General features: G+C 42.8%; 1 protein-coding gene across 1 annotated transcript; it reads right to left on the bottom strand.

Moving 5' to 3' along the window:
- Positions 1-397: 397 nt before the first annotated feature.
- LOC100699898 (cytochrome P450 2J2) lies at positions 398-9,376 on the bottom strand. The gene is made up of 10 exons (XM_019351301.2): positions 9,270-9,376; positions 8,980-9,180; positions 7,859-8,021; positions 7,562-7,711; positions 7,296-7,456; positions 4,376-4,552; positions 4,135-4,273; positions 3,357-3,544; positions 1,809-1,950; positions 398-1,656 (listed from the first exon to the last, which is right to left on the bottom strand). Exons 2-10 carry the CDS (start codon positions 9,178-9,180, stop codon positions 1,481-1,483), a joined length of 1,497 nt encoding a protein of 498 aa, XP_019206846.1. The 5' UTR covers positions 9,270-9,376; the 3' UTR covers positions 398-1,480.
- Between the last annotated feature and the right edge of the window lie 9,188 nt (positions 9,377-18,564).

Below are 18,564 nucleotides of genomic sequence, written 5' to 3'. Positions count from 1 at the left end.
CATCATACATCTGAAAATGATACCTTCTCTGTTTGTTTCGCGTGTCACGTGTTTCCTGTACCTACTGTAATTAATTTTTTTTACAGATTTTTGTTTCAGTCAGCAGTGAAGGATGCGAAAAAGCATTAATCAACCCAGCTGATTTGTAAAGAAAGAAATTTTCTGGGGGAGTTCCTCTATCATTTAACAGTTGGGGTAGGGAGATTACAAGCTGTTAGTGATAGCTGTCAGTCCAGTCATTCATTGTATTACTGCCCTCAGACTAAAGCTGACACCGCTGACACAAGCTCATAATGAAAAAGGCAAGTGCATGCAGAAAATCAATTTATTTATGACATTGTGCATTTCATAACAAGCAGTGAAAAATAAAAACACTCACACCAATTGAAATAAATTATTATGGTTATTAAGATCACCCTGTCACCACCTGGCTTGCCTGCATTCCTCTGATATCCAAATAAACATAAACCAATATACTTTTCAAAATAGTTTGTGAATTTAAAAGGCCCTTCTTGTTTAAGAGTGACATGAGATTGTTGGTAATCAACCCGCCCATTAGGTTATATCATAGAGAGCCTACTGTAGAATAACAACTGATTTCTTATGTTCTTTTAAAGAAACTGGGAAAGTCAAGATGAGGATTACCACGTTTAGCAGAACACCTTCAAAATACCATCAAAGCAAACAGAAAAAATTATTTATTATTCTGATATATTTCCAGAATCTTAAAATACTTTAAACACATCATTGATGAGTGTTAGCTTCATTAACCAGGAGGTCACTGTTTCATGAGGGTCTGTCAGTGCCAACAAAAGTGACTAACCACAGCGAGTGGTTTTGTGCAACACAAAGACAAATCTAAGAGTAATCATCAAGTACAGTGGTGGAAAATTATAGAGTTGCATTCCTGCCTCAAGCACTGATCAACTTCAAAACACTGAATCAAATAAGCATCGTTTCATAGAGTACTTAAAGATTATGTGAAATCATCTTTAGGATAGTTGAACTGAAATAGGTTACTGATCCTAAACATACAAGCAAATCCACCAAGATATGGTGGGCTTTTGTTTTCAATGTAGACACTGACTCAAGTGTAAATTAAACTTAGTAAATTAAGTTTGAATCCTATGTAAATATCACTGCAGTACTACTCTTAAACGTTAAAACAGAATACTGTTTTTCTTGTCCTGCTGTATTTATCTTAATTTCCAACCTTACTGAAGTCATTGTAAATTTTTGCTTATGACAGCGATTATCATGAATATGCAGTGGAATGTGATCTCTTAAAAAGTTGTAATTTAACATTGTAAACCTTTATACTTTTATTTTTTGAATACAGTAGATGGAATGATTCTTTTAAAGGTCTCCATGGTGAGAAGAATTTAGCAGGTAGACAATGCTTTATATGACAAATGTGATGGAGAACAGTGATTCATCAAACTGAGAATCAGAGATTTTCAGTTTTGTCATAGTTGATGGTTTAACGTGGTACAGCACAGAGGCGGTAAGGTTTGGGACAGCGTGCGGCTCCCAACTGGAACTCCAGACTGGGCTGCTCTCCAGCAGGTGGCGAAAGAGAAAACCTTTGAAGGAGGGAGGTGAAAAACAAAAACAACTCCATCCTGGCCAGCTGTTCTCCAAGACACACACGCTTGCCTGAGAATAAACAATAAGACATGAGTTTTATTCAAACAATTTACAAGATATTCACTATATCATAGAGTTTAATACACTTCTGCAACAAACCAAGGATGCATGCCATTTTGCCTTGGCTAAAACAGTACAAGTGGCTTTTGTGTACAACAAACCTGCAGAAAATGGAAGGAAAGCATCTCTCTTGCGAAATTTACCATACTTGTCCAGAAAGTGTTGAGGGTTGAAAGAGTGTGGAGTTTCCCACATTGACTCATCATGTAGGACTGAGTCCAGGGTAGCCACGATCATGGTACCCTGCACAAAATAATCATAAAAATAACCAAAATACTAAAATTGAAAGAAATTAAAAAATTAAAATTGTTATTGAAATATATTGGTTTAATTTGCCATATAACAGAAGGTGAGCTGATGGAAAAAGGCAACGTAACATTGTCAAAATGTCCAAAAGAGCTTTTTAGTATGCCATTGGATCAAACTACAAAGTGTATAATGCCTGTTAATTAAGAACCAGGGACAAGTGCAGTGGTTGTTTTAGATGTTTTAACCTTTAATCGTAGGTGTTAAAAAATTTATCTGTTTTCTCAAAATTTAGAATTTTTACAAGTGTATATTCTTGTGTCTATTCACATTAATCTCTCCCTTTCAGTTTTTGGTTTGAGTTCATATGAGAACAGGAATGAAGTTGACCTTTTTTTTTTTGATTTGAAGTTGCATTGTCATTACATACAGTATTTCAGAGAAACTAGAGCGAAACCATGCTAAGTCATTGCTGTTTTGATAAAATAGTGGCCGTATGATTTGACATCTACTCTAGCTGTCGCAGGACAAAAGGCAGTCTATGCAGGGCCATAAGAGTATTATTATGTGTAGTCAGGAATCACTGTAATACAGAGCTTTGATGTAATACTAATGTAATCCATTTGCACAGGTGTGCCACAGAGATCTATTCTTGGACCTCATGTATTTATTCTGCACATAACCACAGACTAAAAATGGACTCAGCCACTGTGTAGTCACTCAACTCTGCATTTTGATGGGTTAGCATTTTGGCTGCTGCCATGTTACTTTTTAGGAGTCAGAAGTTACCATATATGGTTGAGCAGTCTAAACAATCATGGTACTATGAATCATTTAAGCATTACATAAGTCAGTTTAAGGACTGCATAATATCTGGATAATTTTGAGGAAGAAGAATATTTTCACCATCTTACATCACAAATACACTTTACTTTCGTGGTATATGTGGTATAATGGAGTGGATCAATCTTGCCTAGCAAAACATGACTTTACTTAAATTTAGTTACATGCCTATCTAAATTTACCACATTCCTAACTTTAAATCTTAAAAGCATTAACACACTCTTCAGTTGATACCAAAAGGTTGATTCTGTTCATCTTGACGTAGCTTTTTCAGTGGGAGAAACATCCAGATGAACAGAATCAGCCTTTTGAGATTTACTTACCTGGATGATTGATCATACATCAAGAGAGTACAGCTGATAGTGAGTGTTACACTACCCACAGATATCAGAACTATTTTCATCCCAGGCTTTAAATGTGGTTTTTAAAGCTTCTTCATTGGTTATTTTAAGTGTAACATCAGGATTGACTTTTCAAGTCAGCCTCAAGTTGCTAAATTGGTAGACAAGGAATACTTTATTCTACAGCGAAACTGCCAGAAAGTATTCTGGTTTGTGTACCTTTGGGATTGTGTATTTATCCACTGTAGTTTCCTTGTTTGTCATATGAAGCACATTGAGAGGAATGATGTTGGCCATTCTCTGAATCTCATGGATGACAGCATCAGTATAGGGCATGTTTTCTCGGTCACTCACAGAGGGCTGTCTGGACGAACCAACCACAGCATCGATCTCAGCTTGAACTCTCTCTGCACAGTGAAAACAGGATACAATCAGAGTTTGTTTGAAGGTTATTACATTTATCTAAAAGTAAATGAAAAATTAAAATTGACTTTGAGAAACAATTTCAGGTTATTAACATAAAAATAAAAACTTACTTAAGAAAAAACAGTTACTACCAATACTGAATTATTAACTTCAGATCAAACATAATTAGAAACATAAACAGGAAATATATTTTCAGTTTTAGTATTTGCAAATTTGTTAATATTTGTCAACACAACAAGCTACGAAACATTTGAACATATGTTTATTAAAAGGTGGAAAGTCTATATGAATGTCAATCGGCTATCTTTGCATATTGATTTTATATTGTAAGCTTCATGACCACATATGTGGTCTTCCTGTTTTCTGATAAATAATGCCAGGATCTACTCTGGAAACTAACTGAATCCCAACTAGAAATCAAAACATGCTAAAAATGCCCCCAAAATGATGAGACTATCATAAACTCTGTTTTGTGTATTATGTAGATGACTAACACAACCTGCATGCTTTTTCTCACAGTACAAAACCGACATGACAAAATACACAGTACTGTTGGGTATTACATACGCACCTTGTATATCAGGGTAATAGATCATGTAAAGCAACCCCCAACGTAAAGTAGTGGTAGTAGTTTCAGTTCCAGCAAAAAACAGGTCCATGGTGCAAGCATGTAAGGTACTGAGAGAAAAACTTGAATCTTTGTCCTCGTTCTATCAACGGTCCAAGCAGCAGAAATTAAAATATCTTATATTTCAGGTTGCATTACAAGACCAAAATGAACAAACATGATGGAGATCAAACACAACGCTCACCTTTGCCATTTCTATAAGAAAGGCATCAATATAGTCTCTCGGTGACGCTGGGTTAAGGGTTTCTCTGTGGTCTTTGATCCTGATTTCTATAAAGTCCTTTACCTCCTGTGTCAGAGTGAACATTGTCTTATGAGGTCCAGGTAGCCGCTTCATCAGCCAGGGAATTATGTTGTACATCTACAGAACAGGAAGCCAGATTAAACCATCTTTTCATGACTGGACATATCATGCTGTGCATTCAAAGAATTCTGAATTCAAATCTAACACATTTCTAACACGAATTCCACAGTGGCAAAGCTGGCGGTAGAAATATAATTCCCAAGAGAAAAAAATATTTGAGGGCAATGTCAGCAAACATTTTTTTGTTTCTTGTTTTAATGAGAGAGATCCAGTTCATATTCCCCAGTGTCCACTGAAATTTAAGTTGATTTAGATAATGCTTCAAAATGAGGAGTTGTCATATGGATTAGAAGTTTCAAGACATGCTTCAAAAAGCACTTGAAGACACTTGGCTCCATGTATTACCTGTTATAAGCTGATTGTTATAAAAAAAAATCTAAACTTGGGTACAAATACTACTTGTGAACACACGTATACAAATATGATGTCTATTGGGATCAAGGATCCTTTATTGTTATTCATCATGAAGAAAACGTGATAGAAAGAGATGCAGTTACTCTGGTATATCTGTAAAAATTCCCCTCTCGCCCCTACAGGTGGTCTATCCTTCAAGCTCAGGTCCTCTACCAGAGACCTGGGAGTTTGAGGGTCCTGCGCAGTATCTTAGCTGTTCCTAGGACTGCGCTCTTCTGGACAGAGATCTCTGATGTTGTTCCTGGGATCTGCTGGAGTCACTTGCCTAGTTTGGGAGTCACTGCACCTAGTGCTCTGATTACCACTGGGATCACTGTTACCTTCACCCTCCACATCTTCTCTGAGCCCTTGGTACTTCTGCAGCTTCTCGTGTTATTTCATTCTGATGTTGCTGTCATTCGGTATCACTATGTCTATCACTACGGCCGTCTGCTGCTTCTGCTTGTCTTCCACTACTATGTCCAGTTGGTTAGCTACCACCAGTTTGTCTGTCTGTATCTGGAGAAATCTCTAAATCTCTGACATTTTGTTTATATCTGTGGGCTTTGCATCTCCCAGGACTTGGTTACCTCCTCTCTGCCCTTTGGTGTGTTTTAAATCAGTCTTTGTTTTTGCTCCTTGTCATTAGAAACCCTGTAGGGAGACTGTGGTCGCTTAAATGTGACTTTTGCATTTTACACTGGCTTGCAAAAGTATTCAGCCCCCTTGAACTTTTACACATTTTGTCACATTACAGCCACAAACATGAATCAATTTTATTGGAATTCCACATGAAAGACCAATACAAGGTGGTGTACACGTGAGAAGTGGAACGAAAATCATACATGATTCAAAACATTTTTTTACAAATAAATAACTGCAAAGTGGGGTGTGCATAATTATTCAGCCCCTTTGGTCTGAGTGCAGTCAGTTGCCCATAGACACTGCCTGATGAGTGCTAATGACTAAATAGAGTGCACCTGTGTGTAATCTAATGTCAGTACAAATACAGCTGCTCTGTGATGGCCTCAGAGGCTGTCTAAGAGAATATTGGGAGCAACAACACCATGAAGTCCAAAGAACACACCACACAGGTCAGGGATAAAGTTACTGAGAAATTTAAAGCAGGCTTAGGCTACAAAAAGATTTCCCAAGCCTTAAACATCCCACGGAGCACTGTTCAAGCGATCATTCAGAAATGGAAGGAGTATGGCACAACTGTAAACCTACCAAGACAAGGCCGTCCACCTAAACTCACAGCCCGAACAAGGAGAGCGCTGATCAGAAATGCAGCCAAGAGGCCCATGGTGACTCTGGATGAGCTGCAGAGATCTACAGCTCAGGTGGGGGAATCTGTCCATAGGACAACTATTAGTCGTGCACTGCACAAAGTTGGCCTTTATGGAAGAGTGGCAAGAAGAAAGCCATTGTTAACAGAAAACCATGAGAAGTCCCGTTTGCAGGTTGCCACAAGCCATGTGGGGGACACAGCAAACATGTGGAAGAAGGTGCTCTGGTCAGATGAGACCAAAATGGAACTTTTTGGCCAAAATGCAAAACACTATGTGTGGTGGAAAACTACCACTGCACATCACTCTGAACACACCATCCCCACTGTCAAATATGGTGGTGGCAGCATCATGCTCTGGGGGTGCTTCTCTTCAGCAGGGACAGGGAAGCTGGTCAGAGTTGATGGGAAGATGGATGGAGCCAAATACAGGGCAATCTTGGAAGAAAACCTCTTGGAGTCTGCAAAAGACTTGAGACTGGGGCGGAGGTTCACCTTCCAGCAGGACAACGACCCTAAACATAAAGCCAGGGCAACAATGGAATGGTTTAAAACAAAACATATCCATGTGTTAGAATGGCCCAGTCAAAGTCCAGATCTAAATCCAATCGAGAATCTGTGGCAAGATCTGAAAACTGCTGTTCACAAATGCTGTCCATCTAATCTGACTGAGCTGGAGCTGTTTTGTAAAGAAGAATGGGCAAGGATTTCAGTCTCTAGATGTGCAAAGCTGGTAGAGACATACCCTAAAAGACTGGCAGCGTAATTGCAGGAAAAGGTGGTTCTACAAAGTATTGACTCAGGGGGCTGAAACTTTTCAGTTATTTATTTGTAAAAAATGTTTGGAATCATGTATGATTTTTGTTCCACTTCTCACGTGCACACCACTTTGTATTGGTCGTTCACGTGGAATTCCAATAAAATTGATTCATGTTTGTGGCTGTAATGTGACAAAATGTGGGAAAGTTCAAGGGGGCCGAATACTTTTGCAAGCCACTGTATATAAATTGTGATGTAATATGATTACTGTATAATGTAGCATGGTGGAAGGAGATTCACCTGTATCGAAATGCTTCCCTGTAAGCGCAAAATTTCATTGAAATTATGAAGAATAGACTGGTACTGCCGGTCAGTGTACTCAAATCGATTCCCAAACACCAAACAGCAGATGATATTCGACACAGCATTATTTATCAGTAGCTGGACATTAAAGGGCTTTCCTGTAAATGAAGACAGAAATATGGGGACAAGTACCCAGTGTCATAACAAAGCAAGCACGCTCTATTGAATGGTGCCAATCATGTCACCAAGATGTTTTTATATGCCTTGGTGTTCTGTGAAAGCCTCTGCGAGATACTGGCACTCCTGCTGGATGTATAACTCCAGAGTCTTCCTGCCCAGACCAAAGTTTCTGAGTGTATGAAGAGCAAATCTCCTCTGCTGCTTCCATGGATAACCATTTGAACCCACAAGACCTTTGAACACACAAATACACAATATTAGACTGAATGTAACAAACACTAGCTACATGCTTACAGTCCTGATTTGGTGTCTCAATTATGTTGTTCACTGTATCAAACACTAACTATATATTTTTTTAATGAAAAAGAGAAAAACAGAACCTTCATTCCCAAATAAATCTTCAAACAGTGGTACAGTGGGTCGATCTATGAAGTCGTCTCCTTGCTGGACCAGGGCTTCTTTCACAAACTTGTAGCTATTAATGACCACGGTTCTTCCACCAAAGAGTCTGATGGTGAAAATGTTTCCATATTTCTCTGCAAACTGAACAAAGACAGCAGGCAGATGTTGTGGTTCAACAGTACTCAGAGAATTAATACTGCTTCTACATCCTTACTGCAGATACTATAAGATTGCAGCAATGTTGCCTCATTAATATTATATCTCTTAACTAGAACCCAAACTGCAAACACATGAGAAAATATTTAAAAAGAGAATATGAGTAACCGAAAATGCAGCTCTGACTGAACCCTCTTGAGGTGGTCTCCATAAACCAAACTCGAGCAACAAACCAGCAAACTGGAATTAACACCCTATCTCTTGTGTGAATAAAGGCAACTGTAGATAAAGTTCACTGAGGTAATGATTGCCAGAGTTTTAAATGGGGACTTGCCTGAACTTGCGTTTAAAAAGGTAGAAGGTCATTTTACTAACTATTACATCCATATTACAAATATTCTTCCACCGAGGATAACTAATGGGCTTTGAAAAAAGATGCTCCTTTAATTCTCGGATATTTTATTATTAACTCTTGAGAGGAGGTTATGTTTTTGGTAGCATTTATATCCATGCATGCCAGCATTTTGTTTGTAAACATGACAGCTCATTTATAAAATTTATTGTTATTTATTGTTTTTGTTGTTATGCAAATGCATTTGCATCTAAATATCTTGTCAAATTTGACCTCTGATGTCATTTTTACATTTTGCATCTGCCTTTCTTGCAGGTTGGCCCCAAGATGCGTTAAATTTTTATAGAAAGTTTTATCGAGAGAAAGAGAAAATTAGCTAGAAATATACTGTAGTATTATAGTGTAAAATAAGCACAAGTTATACTATTATCCATTACCTACTCCTATATAACATTTTTGTAATTAAAGTAAAGCTACTCTTATCTGATTTTTACTGCAGTACTAACATCTTAAAGTACTTTTAAGGAAAAAAGAAAGAAAAGAAAGATATTAAAAATAAAACACTATTCCCTTAATATTAAACACGAGTACCTCTCTGAACTGCAGGTGTATTCTGTCAGGTCTGATGCGATGAATGTCACCGAGAAACGGGAGAGCCCACGGTCCAGGTGGGAAGTTTTTCGGCACTCTGTTCTTCCAAATATCAGACAACAGCAGGAAAACACAGAGAAATATTAAAATGCTCCTTCCATCTATCCACTCAAAGCCAAGAACACTGGATAATGTCTCCATTTCTCCACTGTACAATATAAAGCGCCTTGAGGCGACTTTTGTTGTGATTTGGCGCTATATAAATAAAATTGAATTGAATTGAATTGAATTTAAAATTCTGTAGACACTGGATTACTGCAGTGTTTTAACTGTGATGCTACCAAGAAACAAAGTGCGATCAGATAAATGGGTGGACTTCCTTAAACACAAAGGTGAAGCTAAGACTGGCCTTCAAAATAAAAGCTGATAATGGTGGTGTTATTTTCATTTTTTTTATACATAGGATATTATTACATGCAAAAAGGCTACACATAAAATTATGTATGAAGTATTGATTACTGTATCAGTAATATTGGTGATTGACATTGTGAGGGAAAAACAATTATTTCCTGCATGAAACAAAGAATAACCCACCAGCACAGCCAACCCACCTCCTAAAGAAAAGAGAACAAAGACATGTATATGTATATGTAGATATGTAAACAGTGTCCAGTAACTTCATACCATTTCATAATGATGGAGAGGCCAAACTATTGAGTGCTGCATTATTAACTGCATTATAAACAAAGTTATAGCTTCCAAGCAAACATCTTGTTTGTGTGCTTGAAAGAGTGTTTTTTTTCTTTTTCTTTTCACAATTTAAGTCCTTTCAATGGCAGTCAAGCCTGAATACGAAATACCAATGATAACCTTATTACACCAACGATGTGGACGTCCAGCTTTTTAGATCCAATCTGGTCTTTAAGTCTGACGTCATTAGCCGTTTCCGGGCCCAAACTCCACTTCAGGTCCCAAAATCAAACGAACACTGCGGCATCACTGAGTTACAAACTGTCTAAATTCTTTCATCTTTGATCAGTGTGGCTGCTCTACCAGGTAACAATTAAGTTTAACATCCAGGCATCCATGAAAACAGGATTAATAAAATTTATGGAGTTAGAAGTTAGCAGGGAGTTAGCTCACTAGTTTCCACCTAAACATAATATAGCAGGTTCTGACAGGGATTTCTGAAAAAAATTAAGATATACAGCTCTGCTATCTCTGCGAACATTGAGGAAGACAGCAAACTAAACAGTAGTGACGATTGTAGGGTTACTGAAGTTAGATTAGCTGGTATATAATGATGAGCTACGTGATCGCTAGTGACACACCTGTGTTAGCATAATAGACTTAAGGCCAGAGTGAGTCCAAAAGTCCGCAAAACTTCAGATATCAAAGCAACTGCAGAGGGAAAACAATTAATCCTCCTGACAACTTTGTGGGGTTTACTGCCAGGGGTATGCTACTATATCTGTTAAGGAAGGGTTTTTCTCAGCCTTCATCAACGGCGACGGGCAAAAAGAGTCCCAGGTCCACTCTCAGCCAGGCCAAGTTTGTTTACTATATTGGTAAAGATGGGTGATGCATCACCTTCTGACAGCAAAGACGGGCAGAGAGCCTCCCAGGTGCATCTTAGCAGGGCTGAGTTTATTTAACCCTTTCTTTGGACTTTTCACCGTTGGCCATAACACAATCAAAGGTTACTTATTGATCCTAATTACTACATTTGAGACAGTATTGGTCAACATGTCCTCATACAACAAGTGGCACACACTTCATTAATGTAATTGTAGATAATATTTGACCTAAATATGTGGGTCTTGTGATTTGAAGATGTAGGTTAGATTCTTATCACAACGATTCCGTTATATAAAACACTCCAGTGTAGGTATATATATAGTGTACACGAGTATATATTGTAGCGGGCCAGGGCTGTTCAGGGTTTTGTTTTGACAGTCATGTTTTGTTGTTACGTTGCCATGGTTACAGGTGACGCTCTCTCTCTGCGTCCAGTGTTGCCAACTCCTCAGTAAGGAAAATCGCTATTGGTTGTCCTAAAAGTCGCTAGAAGTTGCTAAATGACGTCATCACCTAATTTGCATAATTGGTCATGCTAATATCATTGTAACCTATGTTGTTGGAGAGAAATAACATCGTGGAAGAGACATAAAGTAAGTAAAAAACGTCCTAAATGCAGTTAGAATTTATTTAGAACTAAAAATTAAATTTCTTTTAGCAATTATTGATTTTTTTAATGTTACAATTCCAACCCTGCTCCTTCCGGCTTCGACCGGCAAAAGTGACCCGAAATAGGCACTCTGGTGGAGTTACTTTGTGTGTGTGTGTGTTTATAAGTAGTTTTAAACCTTGTGATCCACAAAACAGCATAAGAGTAAAAGAGTAAAAGAAGAACTGACTGCGTTACAGCACCCGCTGCTTGTTGAGAGTAAAAGCGATATGCGCTTTCATGTCTTTTTTTAGCGACTTTTTTTAGAAAAAAAGTCGCTAGGGGGTCTGAAAACTCGGTAAATATAGCGACAAAGTCGCTAAGTTGGCAACACTGTCTGCGTCTGTGTGTTTCCCGGGGTGAGAGAGCGCCCTGTGTGTTGTTGTTGTTGCTGCGCCGAGCGGTGGTGTTAGCGTTGTATGCTCGTCTGCCTATGCTAATAAACGGCTGTGCTCCCTGGCTAGCTCGCGGGAAGCAAGACCAAACAATACCTCTGTCTCCTCCTTGTCTGAGCTCGCCACATTGGTGTCAGAAGTGGGATAGCTCACCCTCGCCGGAATGGAGAGAGACACTCAGAGGCTGGAGCAAGCCGTCGAGGAGAGCATTCGCTGCTTGGGAAGTGGGCGATTGAAGAGAGAGCAAGCGAGCGGCCATGTAAGTCCCCCGACGGGTCCCGACGGCGCGAGCGCACCGCGGCAGCGGCCCGTCGCGACCGACGCTGGGACAGTGCTTCATGGGCTGCCTCTGTTGACCGACACGCCGGGCCCCCAACAGCGAGCAGTGATGCCTGCAACGCCAGCTAAGGTACCGAAATACAACGGGCTAACCCCGCTAGAGCCCTATCTCTCACAAGTACGGCTAGCCGCGAGGCATAATGGCTGGAGCGACGAAAAGGCTGCTACACACCTAGCGCTAGCATTGGAAGGAGATGCACTGCAGGTACTCCTTGACCTAGCCCCGTCAGAGCAGCATGAGCTCCAGGCCCTCACCATAGCACTCGAGAGGCGATTTGGGCAGCGGCACTCCACTGATCAGAGCAGGGAGCAGCTGACCAACCGGAGCCCTAGGCCGGGGGAGAGCCTGGGCACCTTTGCAGCGGATGTGTTGCTGTATGCTCGTCGTGGCTACCCAGAGTTCCCAGCAGCAGCCCGTGAGGAGCTTAGCCTGCATGCTTTCCTGCGAGGACTTTTTCCAGAGTGACTACGCCAACACGTCCGCCTGGCCATGCCTCAGACTCTCCGTGAGGCGCTCCTTGAGGCTGAAAGGGCCGAGCTTGTGCTCACCTCGCGACCTGACCAGCAGTTGCGCCCCACAAACTACCCTCAAATCAGAGCTGCAGACTGCGACAGTGAGGGGGAGGTCGCGGGGATATGCCGGCTGCAGCCCTCAGTGCCCTGGAGGCGTCTCCGTCGACCGACCGACCGCTGCTACCGGTGCGATGAGCCTGGCCACGTGGCGAGCGACTGCCTGTCGCCCGCCCCGAAGGCCAGAACTATGTGGCCTCAGGGGGATGAGAGGGGGAGCGGTACAGCGAGGGGACCACCGCTCCAGCTTCCTGCCCCCCTCCAAGAACGATGCACGGTGGCGGGCCTAGTCGGGCACCTCAAGGGACTCTACCTGAGCTGCTGTGTTGAGGACCAGCCCTGGCAGGCCCTGGTGGACACGGGGTCCACCATTTCCCTAATACGACCTGGTGTGTTTCCTGGAACATCCAGGCCGCTTGTGATGGGTTGGTCGCCCACCAACACCCAGCTGATGACAGTGACGGGGGAGAGAACTGACATGTGGGGGAAGAAACTGTTGCGGATCCGAGTGAAGGATCTGGAGCTGGTGCACGACTTCTGGCTTGCTGACATCCAAGACCAGTGCATCATCGGCCTTGATCTGCTGACCCGCTGGGGGGCCTGCGTTGACACCGCGAAGCTGGCTATCACTCTTGGTACAGAGACTCTGGCCCTCCAGTGCGGTCAAAAGCAGGGAACCAGAGACTGCAGGCAGACGCGGCTGGTTCAGCACACCATCGACACTGGCTCTGCTCAACCCATCTGTCTGCACCCACGCCAGCTGCCCCTCGCGAAACGGCAGGGAGAGCGGGCCCAGGAGGCACGGGGCGTGGCTACTCCTCGGGCCACAGCCAGCGGAGGGGGATGGCTCTCGTTGACCATGCAGCAGCTGAAGCAGGAGCAGGAGGCTGATGCGACGTTGGTTCAGGTGGGGGCCTGGCTGGAGGCAGCACGACGCCCAGGCTGGACAGGGGTGTCAGGACAGGGGCCCGAAGTGAAGGCCTACTACTCCCAGTACAACAATCTGGAGACCCACGACGGCCTCCTGTACCGGAGATGGCGGGCCCCCGAACAGGGCAAGGATCTCCCGCAGCTGTTGGTGCCTCGGTCGCTGCGGTCGCAGGTGCTCGAGCTTGTCCACGGCTCGGTGGGGGCCAGTGTTGGGATTCAGAGATTCTTTTATTGCTACGATATAATCTGCCTTATGATGAATGCATTAATAACATGGTTTACAGTATTATTTTATCAGTAATATTCCTTACAGGGTTCATATTGCATTGAATATGTTTGTCATCACATTTCATTTAATAATGCAAAGAGAGACTTTTTTGAAGAGTGCAATAAAGGCAAATCAACAACATGTGACAGCAAGACAAAGAGCCGAACAGGAAGTAAGACTAAACCAAGACACGTGAGAATACCAACCTTCAAAGTAAAACAGGAAATAACTAAAAGAAAACTAAGACTGTAGCAACTGTGATAAGTGAGATATGTGATACCAGGGGCCCGTTCTTCGTACCTCGCTAAGTAAGTTAGCCGGATTTGAATGTTGACGATTTCGCGTGATCTTGGATCGTTCGGTTCTCCGAAGCTCATCTGGAACTTGCTGTCATAGCAACAGATCCGTAAGCGTAAACCTGCTCGGGAGCAGGTTTACTTTATGTAAACAGGATTAGATCGCGGCCACTCAGGTATGTCCGCTGCAGTTATATGAAAGCAAGAGCGATATGTCACCACTGTTTTACCATAAATAAATATTATCAATGTAACTAAAGATAATGCAGCATTTGATTCTTTTATTGATTTCATACAGATACATACAGGTCATTTCCGAAAAAAAGGGAAATGTACTATTAATCATTCTATTACATGTAGTAGATCATGTCAGATGTAATTCATATTTTAGAGTAGTAATAGTAAATTACTACGTGCAATCAAGATGAGAGACCACGACTATAAAAGCGAAGGTGGATTTGGGAAGTCTGTCGCAGCCATGTCCTGTCCGTTTGTACGCGAGCAAGGAAGGTGCAAGATTGATAAGGAGAGTTTTCAGAATTTAGCGTATATTGCGGGATAGACAGGATCCTTTAGCTCAGCGCGACGGTGTGCTCATAGAGAGATATCGATTCTCCCGTGAGGGTATTATTTACTTTCTTCCTCTCTCTCTCTCTCTCTACATATATATATATATATATATATGTATACTGTGCATGCTTCAGTCACCTCTTGCATGGGAACAGGTAAAAGTGATGGAGTGTTATGTCAAACTACACACAAAAAAACCCACAATGTCAATAAATGTCACAGTACAAAAAGGGGTGTGACGAGGGGGTGCAGGACCACCACCTGTCTTTATTTCCTCTGCCCTTTTCTTGGTTGCTGTTATAAACAAACAAACAGATTATTCCAGGGTCTCTTGTCATAGACTAAAAGCAATATAAGTGATAAATATTACCATTCTGTAGAATATTCTTATATTTCACTTTTACTTTTTCCCATGTTCTAGTGGGTCCTGTTGTGGCTCTAATGTGAAAGAGGATATAATGTAATATAATATAATAAATTACTTACGAGTTTAATTTGTCAGCAACTTTCTGCCAGCCCTCTCTCCTTGCTTTTGCAGCCTTTGCAGTGTTCCCTTGCGTTTTAATTAAACTCTGAAACTCCTGAAATCCCTCAATCAAGAGTTCTTGCTCTGCTGCCGAAAAATACTGAGCGCGCTCATTATCTTTGTCTGTATACCGAGCTTCTTATTAAACGCACGCACACACCGATCTCTGCTCCGATTCCACTTTATTTTCCTATTATCCTTTTTTCCTCGAGCTTCTTGCTCGCCAGTAGAATACACACATTGCAGCAACACAGTGCCATCTAGTGGCTGATGCAAACATAGCTCAACATGTTACATCTCCCTTCTTAAAAAAAAACAACAAAGCAACTTAGGCTTGCAAAATTTGTAAGGCAACTGAAATTACGGGAATAACATCCTGAGTAACATCCATTAATAACATAGCATTCGGCTCAATACTGGCTACATCATTACCATAATAAACAGATGCATTTAGTGACATCATTGAAACAACAAACATGTGAACAGCCTTTTTCCCTTTTTAGGGCAGCGATCCGCCTGCACCCTTTACAATATTACAGGTCCAGAACCTGTCTTGGTTTAGTAACACGCCCATATCGAGTTGTGTATCCGGGTGTTGTAATGTCTTTATCAGGGGGCTCCACAGGTGGGGGCTGGGAAACCACAGCGCTGTCATTACTGTTGACTGTCGGTTGAATGAACTCCTCACTTCCTACGCTGTTTCTGCTTTCGCGGAGGTGTCGGCGGTTACGGCGATAAACTTGTCCTGTATCTGTGGTTATGTTGTAGCTTCTGGACGTGTCAGCACAACGTGTGACCACAGCTGGTTTCCAGGAACCATCTTGTTGCCGGAACCGGACCGGTGTGCCAGAATATAGTTGAGGCAGAGGTCGGGCTGCTCTGTTGAAATAAGTCTGCTGGCGCTGCTGGCAGACTTCTCTCCTCTCACGCACTGTTTGCTGGCAAACTACTTGGGGTTCCAGCTGTTTTGGTGTTGCAGGGAGGATGGAGCGGAGTCTCCGGCTCATGAGTAGTTGTGCAGGCGACTTTAAGTTGTCCACAGGGGTGTTCCGGTATTCTAATAGGCTCAAGTAGGGATCCTTATGTTCAGCTTTGGCCTTGTCCAGTAGTTTTTTTGCTGTCTGGACCGTCTTTTCGGCTAGGCCGTTGCTCTGTGGGTAATGGGGGCTAGTAGTGGTGTGGGTGAAACTCCATGACTTTGCGAACTGTTGGAACTTACTTGAAGCATAGCACGGGCCGTTGTCACTAATCACTGACTCTGGAATACCATGCCTGGCCATGGCTGACTTTAGTTTGTGGATCACTGCTTCCGCAGTGCAGCTGTGCAGTCTTTCCAACTCGAAGAATCTACTGTAGTAATCTACGATGATGATGTAGTCTTCCGAGTTCCAAGTGAACAGATCGGTGGCTATGACCTGCCACGGTCGTTCTGGTATTGCATGTGACAGAAGGGGTTCCTTGGGGTTAGCAGTTTGTCTCTCCTGGCATGTGCTGCAGGCTCCGACTGCTTCCTCAATCTGCTTTCCCATGCCTGGCCAAAACAGAAGGTCTCTGGCTCTGTTTTTACTCTTTTCTATGCCCATATGGCTGGAATGAATCCGATCTATCATGTCCTTTCTGAGCCTTTTTGGGATGATCATTTTCTCACCTTTAAACATGATCCCGTCTATCAGTGAGATCTCATCCCTGTGGTTCCAAAACTCCTGGATGTCAGGCGGACATTGAGACCTTTTATCCGGCCACCCACTCAATGTGGTCCTTCTCAGAGTGTTGAGCTGAGGGTCCTGGGCTGTTTCGTTTCTTATCTCTGAGAGTCTCTGATCGCTGACAGGCATGTTGCTGAGGACTGAGTGGATCTGCGCATCCATCCCGTCACATAGTGATTTATCGTGGAACTCTATGGATTTCCGGGAGAGCGTGTCGGCTACCGGGATGTCTTTCCCTGGCTTGTGGATGATGCTGATGTTGTACTTTTGCAGCTGTAGTATCATCCTCTGTAGCCGTGGCGGTGCTGATGCTAGTGGTTTTTTGAGTATGGACTCTAGTGGCTTGTGGTCCGATTCAATGGTCACATGTCGACCGTACATGTACTCGTGGAACCGCTTGCAGCCGAAGAGAACAGCATACAGCTCCTTTTCTATTTGGGCATAGTTCTGCTCAGTGCTGTTAAGTGACTTGGATGCGTAGGCGATTGGCTTGCCGTCCTGCAGCATCACAGCACCGAGGCCACTTTTGGATGCGTCAACCTGGAGTCGTAGCGCTTTCTTGGGGTTGAAGAAGGAGAGAACTGGGCCTGGTTCTCTAGTGATCAGCTCCTTCATTTGTTGAAAGGATCTGTCATGGTTCTTGTCCCATACAAACTCGCTGTCCTGCTTTAACAGCTGGCGGAGCGGCGCGTTTATCTCTGACAGGTGTGGGGCAAATCTTGCTAAATAATTAACCATCCCCAGCACTGTTTCCAGTTCTGCCCTGTTCTGTGGGGGCGCCATGTCTTGGACTGCTTTTACTTTTTGTGGATCTGGTTTTAGTCCTTCGTGTGACAATGTGTGACCGAAGTAACTGACCTCTTTGACGCAGATGGTGCACTTGTCAGGGTTCAGTTTTACACCTCTCTCCCTGCTGCGCTGCAGCATGGCCCTCAAGTTGTCGTCATGCTCCTGTTTGGTTGCTCCGAAGACCAACACATCGTCCACAATGGCTGCCACGCCCCTCAGGCCCTCGTAGGTCTCATCCACACGTCGCTGGAATTCATCCTGGGCTGAGATTATGCCGAAAGGCAGCCTGAGGAAGCGGTACCTGCCAAACACAGTATTAAATGTGGTTAACAGAGATGATTCGTGGCTTAGCTTAATGGCCCAATAGCCTGATCTGGCGTCCAAAACACTAAAATACTTGGCCCCAGCAAGTTTTGTGGTGACATCCTCCAAGGTGGGTAGAGGGTAATGGGGTCTTTGTATAGCCTTGTTGAGGGGTCTGGGGTCCAGACATACTCTGAGTCTGCCTGTCTTGGGTTTTTCCACGACAACAAGTGCATTCACCCAGTCCGTAGGATCTGTGACCTTGCATATGATTTGATTCCTTTCCATGCTGTCAAGCTCGTCTTTGAGTCGGGCTCGCAGAGCGATGGGAATCCGACGAGGTGGGCTGACTGTGGGTGCGACGTCTGGGTTTACATGGAAACTGCATTCACCAGGAAATTCTCCTATCCCTTTAAATACATCAGCATACTCGTCTAGTATTGCCTGCGAACTGTTGGTTGTCTTGTTTCTTTCCTCCGTCACTGCCATCACGATCCTGACCAGGTTAAGGTCACGGCAAGCTTTCATTGCTAATACAGGTGGGGCGCTTGTGTTAACAACATGGAATTCCAACGTGCGGGTTTTGTCTTTGTGTTTGCATTTTAGCTGGCATTTCCCTTCCACGCTGAGTGAGTGTCCCCCGTAATCTGTGAGCTTGTGTGTGAC

This window comes from Oreochromis niloticus, linkage group LG23 (genome assembly GCF_001858045.2).
Source record: "Oreochromis niloticus isolate F11D_XX linkage group LG23, O_niloticus_UMD_NMBU, whole genome shotgun sequence".
Lineage (NCBI taxonomy): Eukaryota > Metazoa > Chordata > Actinopteri > Cichliformes > Cichlidae > Oreochromis > Oreochromis niloticus.
Note: the sequence above shows the minus strand (reverse complement) of the source record. Positions and strands in the feature narration are given on the sequence as shown.

Excerpts from the sequence above, each read along its gene's own strand:
- LOC100699898 (XM_019351301.2), bottom strand. The coding sequence starts at position 9,180 with ATGGAGACATTATCCAGTGTTCTTGGCTTTGAGTGGATAGATGGAAGG. Across the intron at positions 7,712-7,858 it reads AGATTTATTTGGGAATGAAG|GTCTTGTGGGTTCAAATGGT; the intron begins GTTCTGTTTTTC and ends GTGTGTTCAAAG. Across the intron at positions 4,553-7,295 it reads AGGGAAGCATTTCGATACAG|ATGTACAACATAATTCCCTG; the intron begins GTGAATCTCCTT and ends CCTGTTCTGTAG.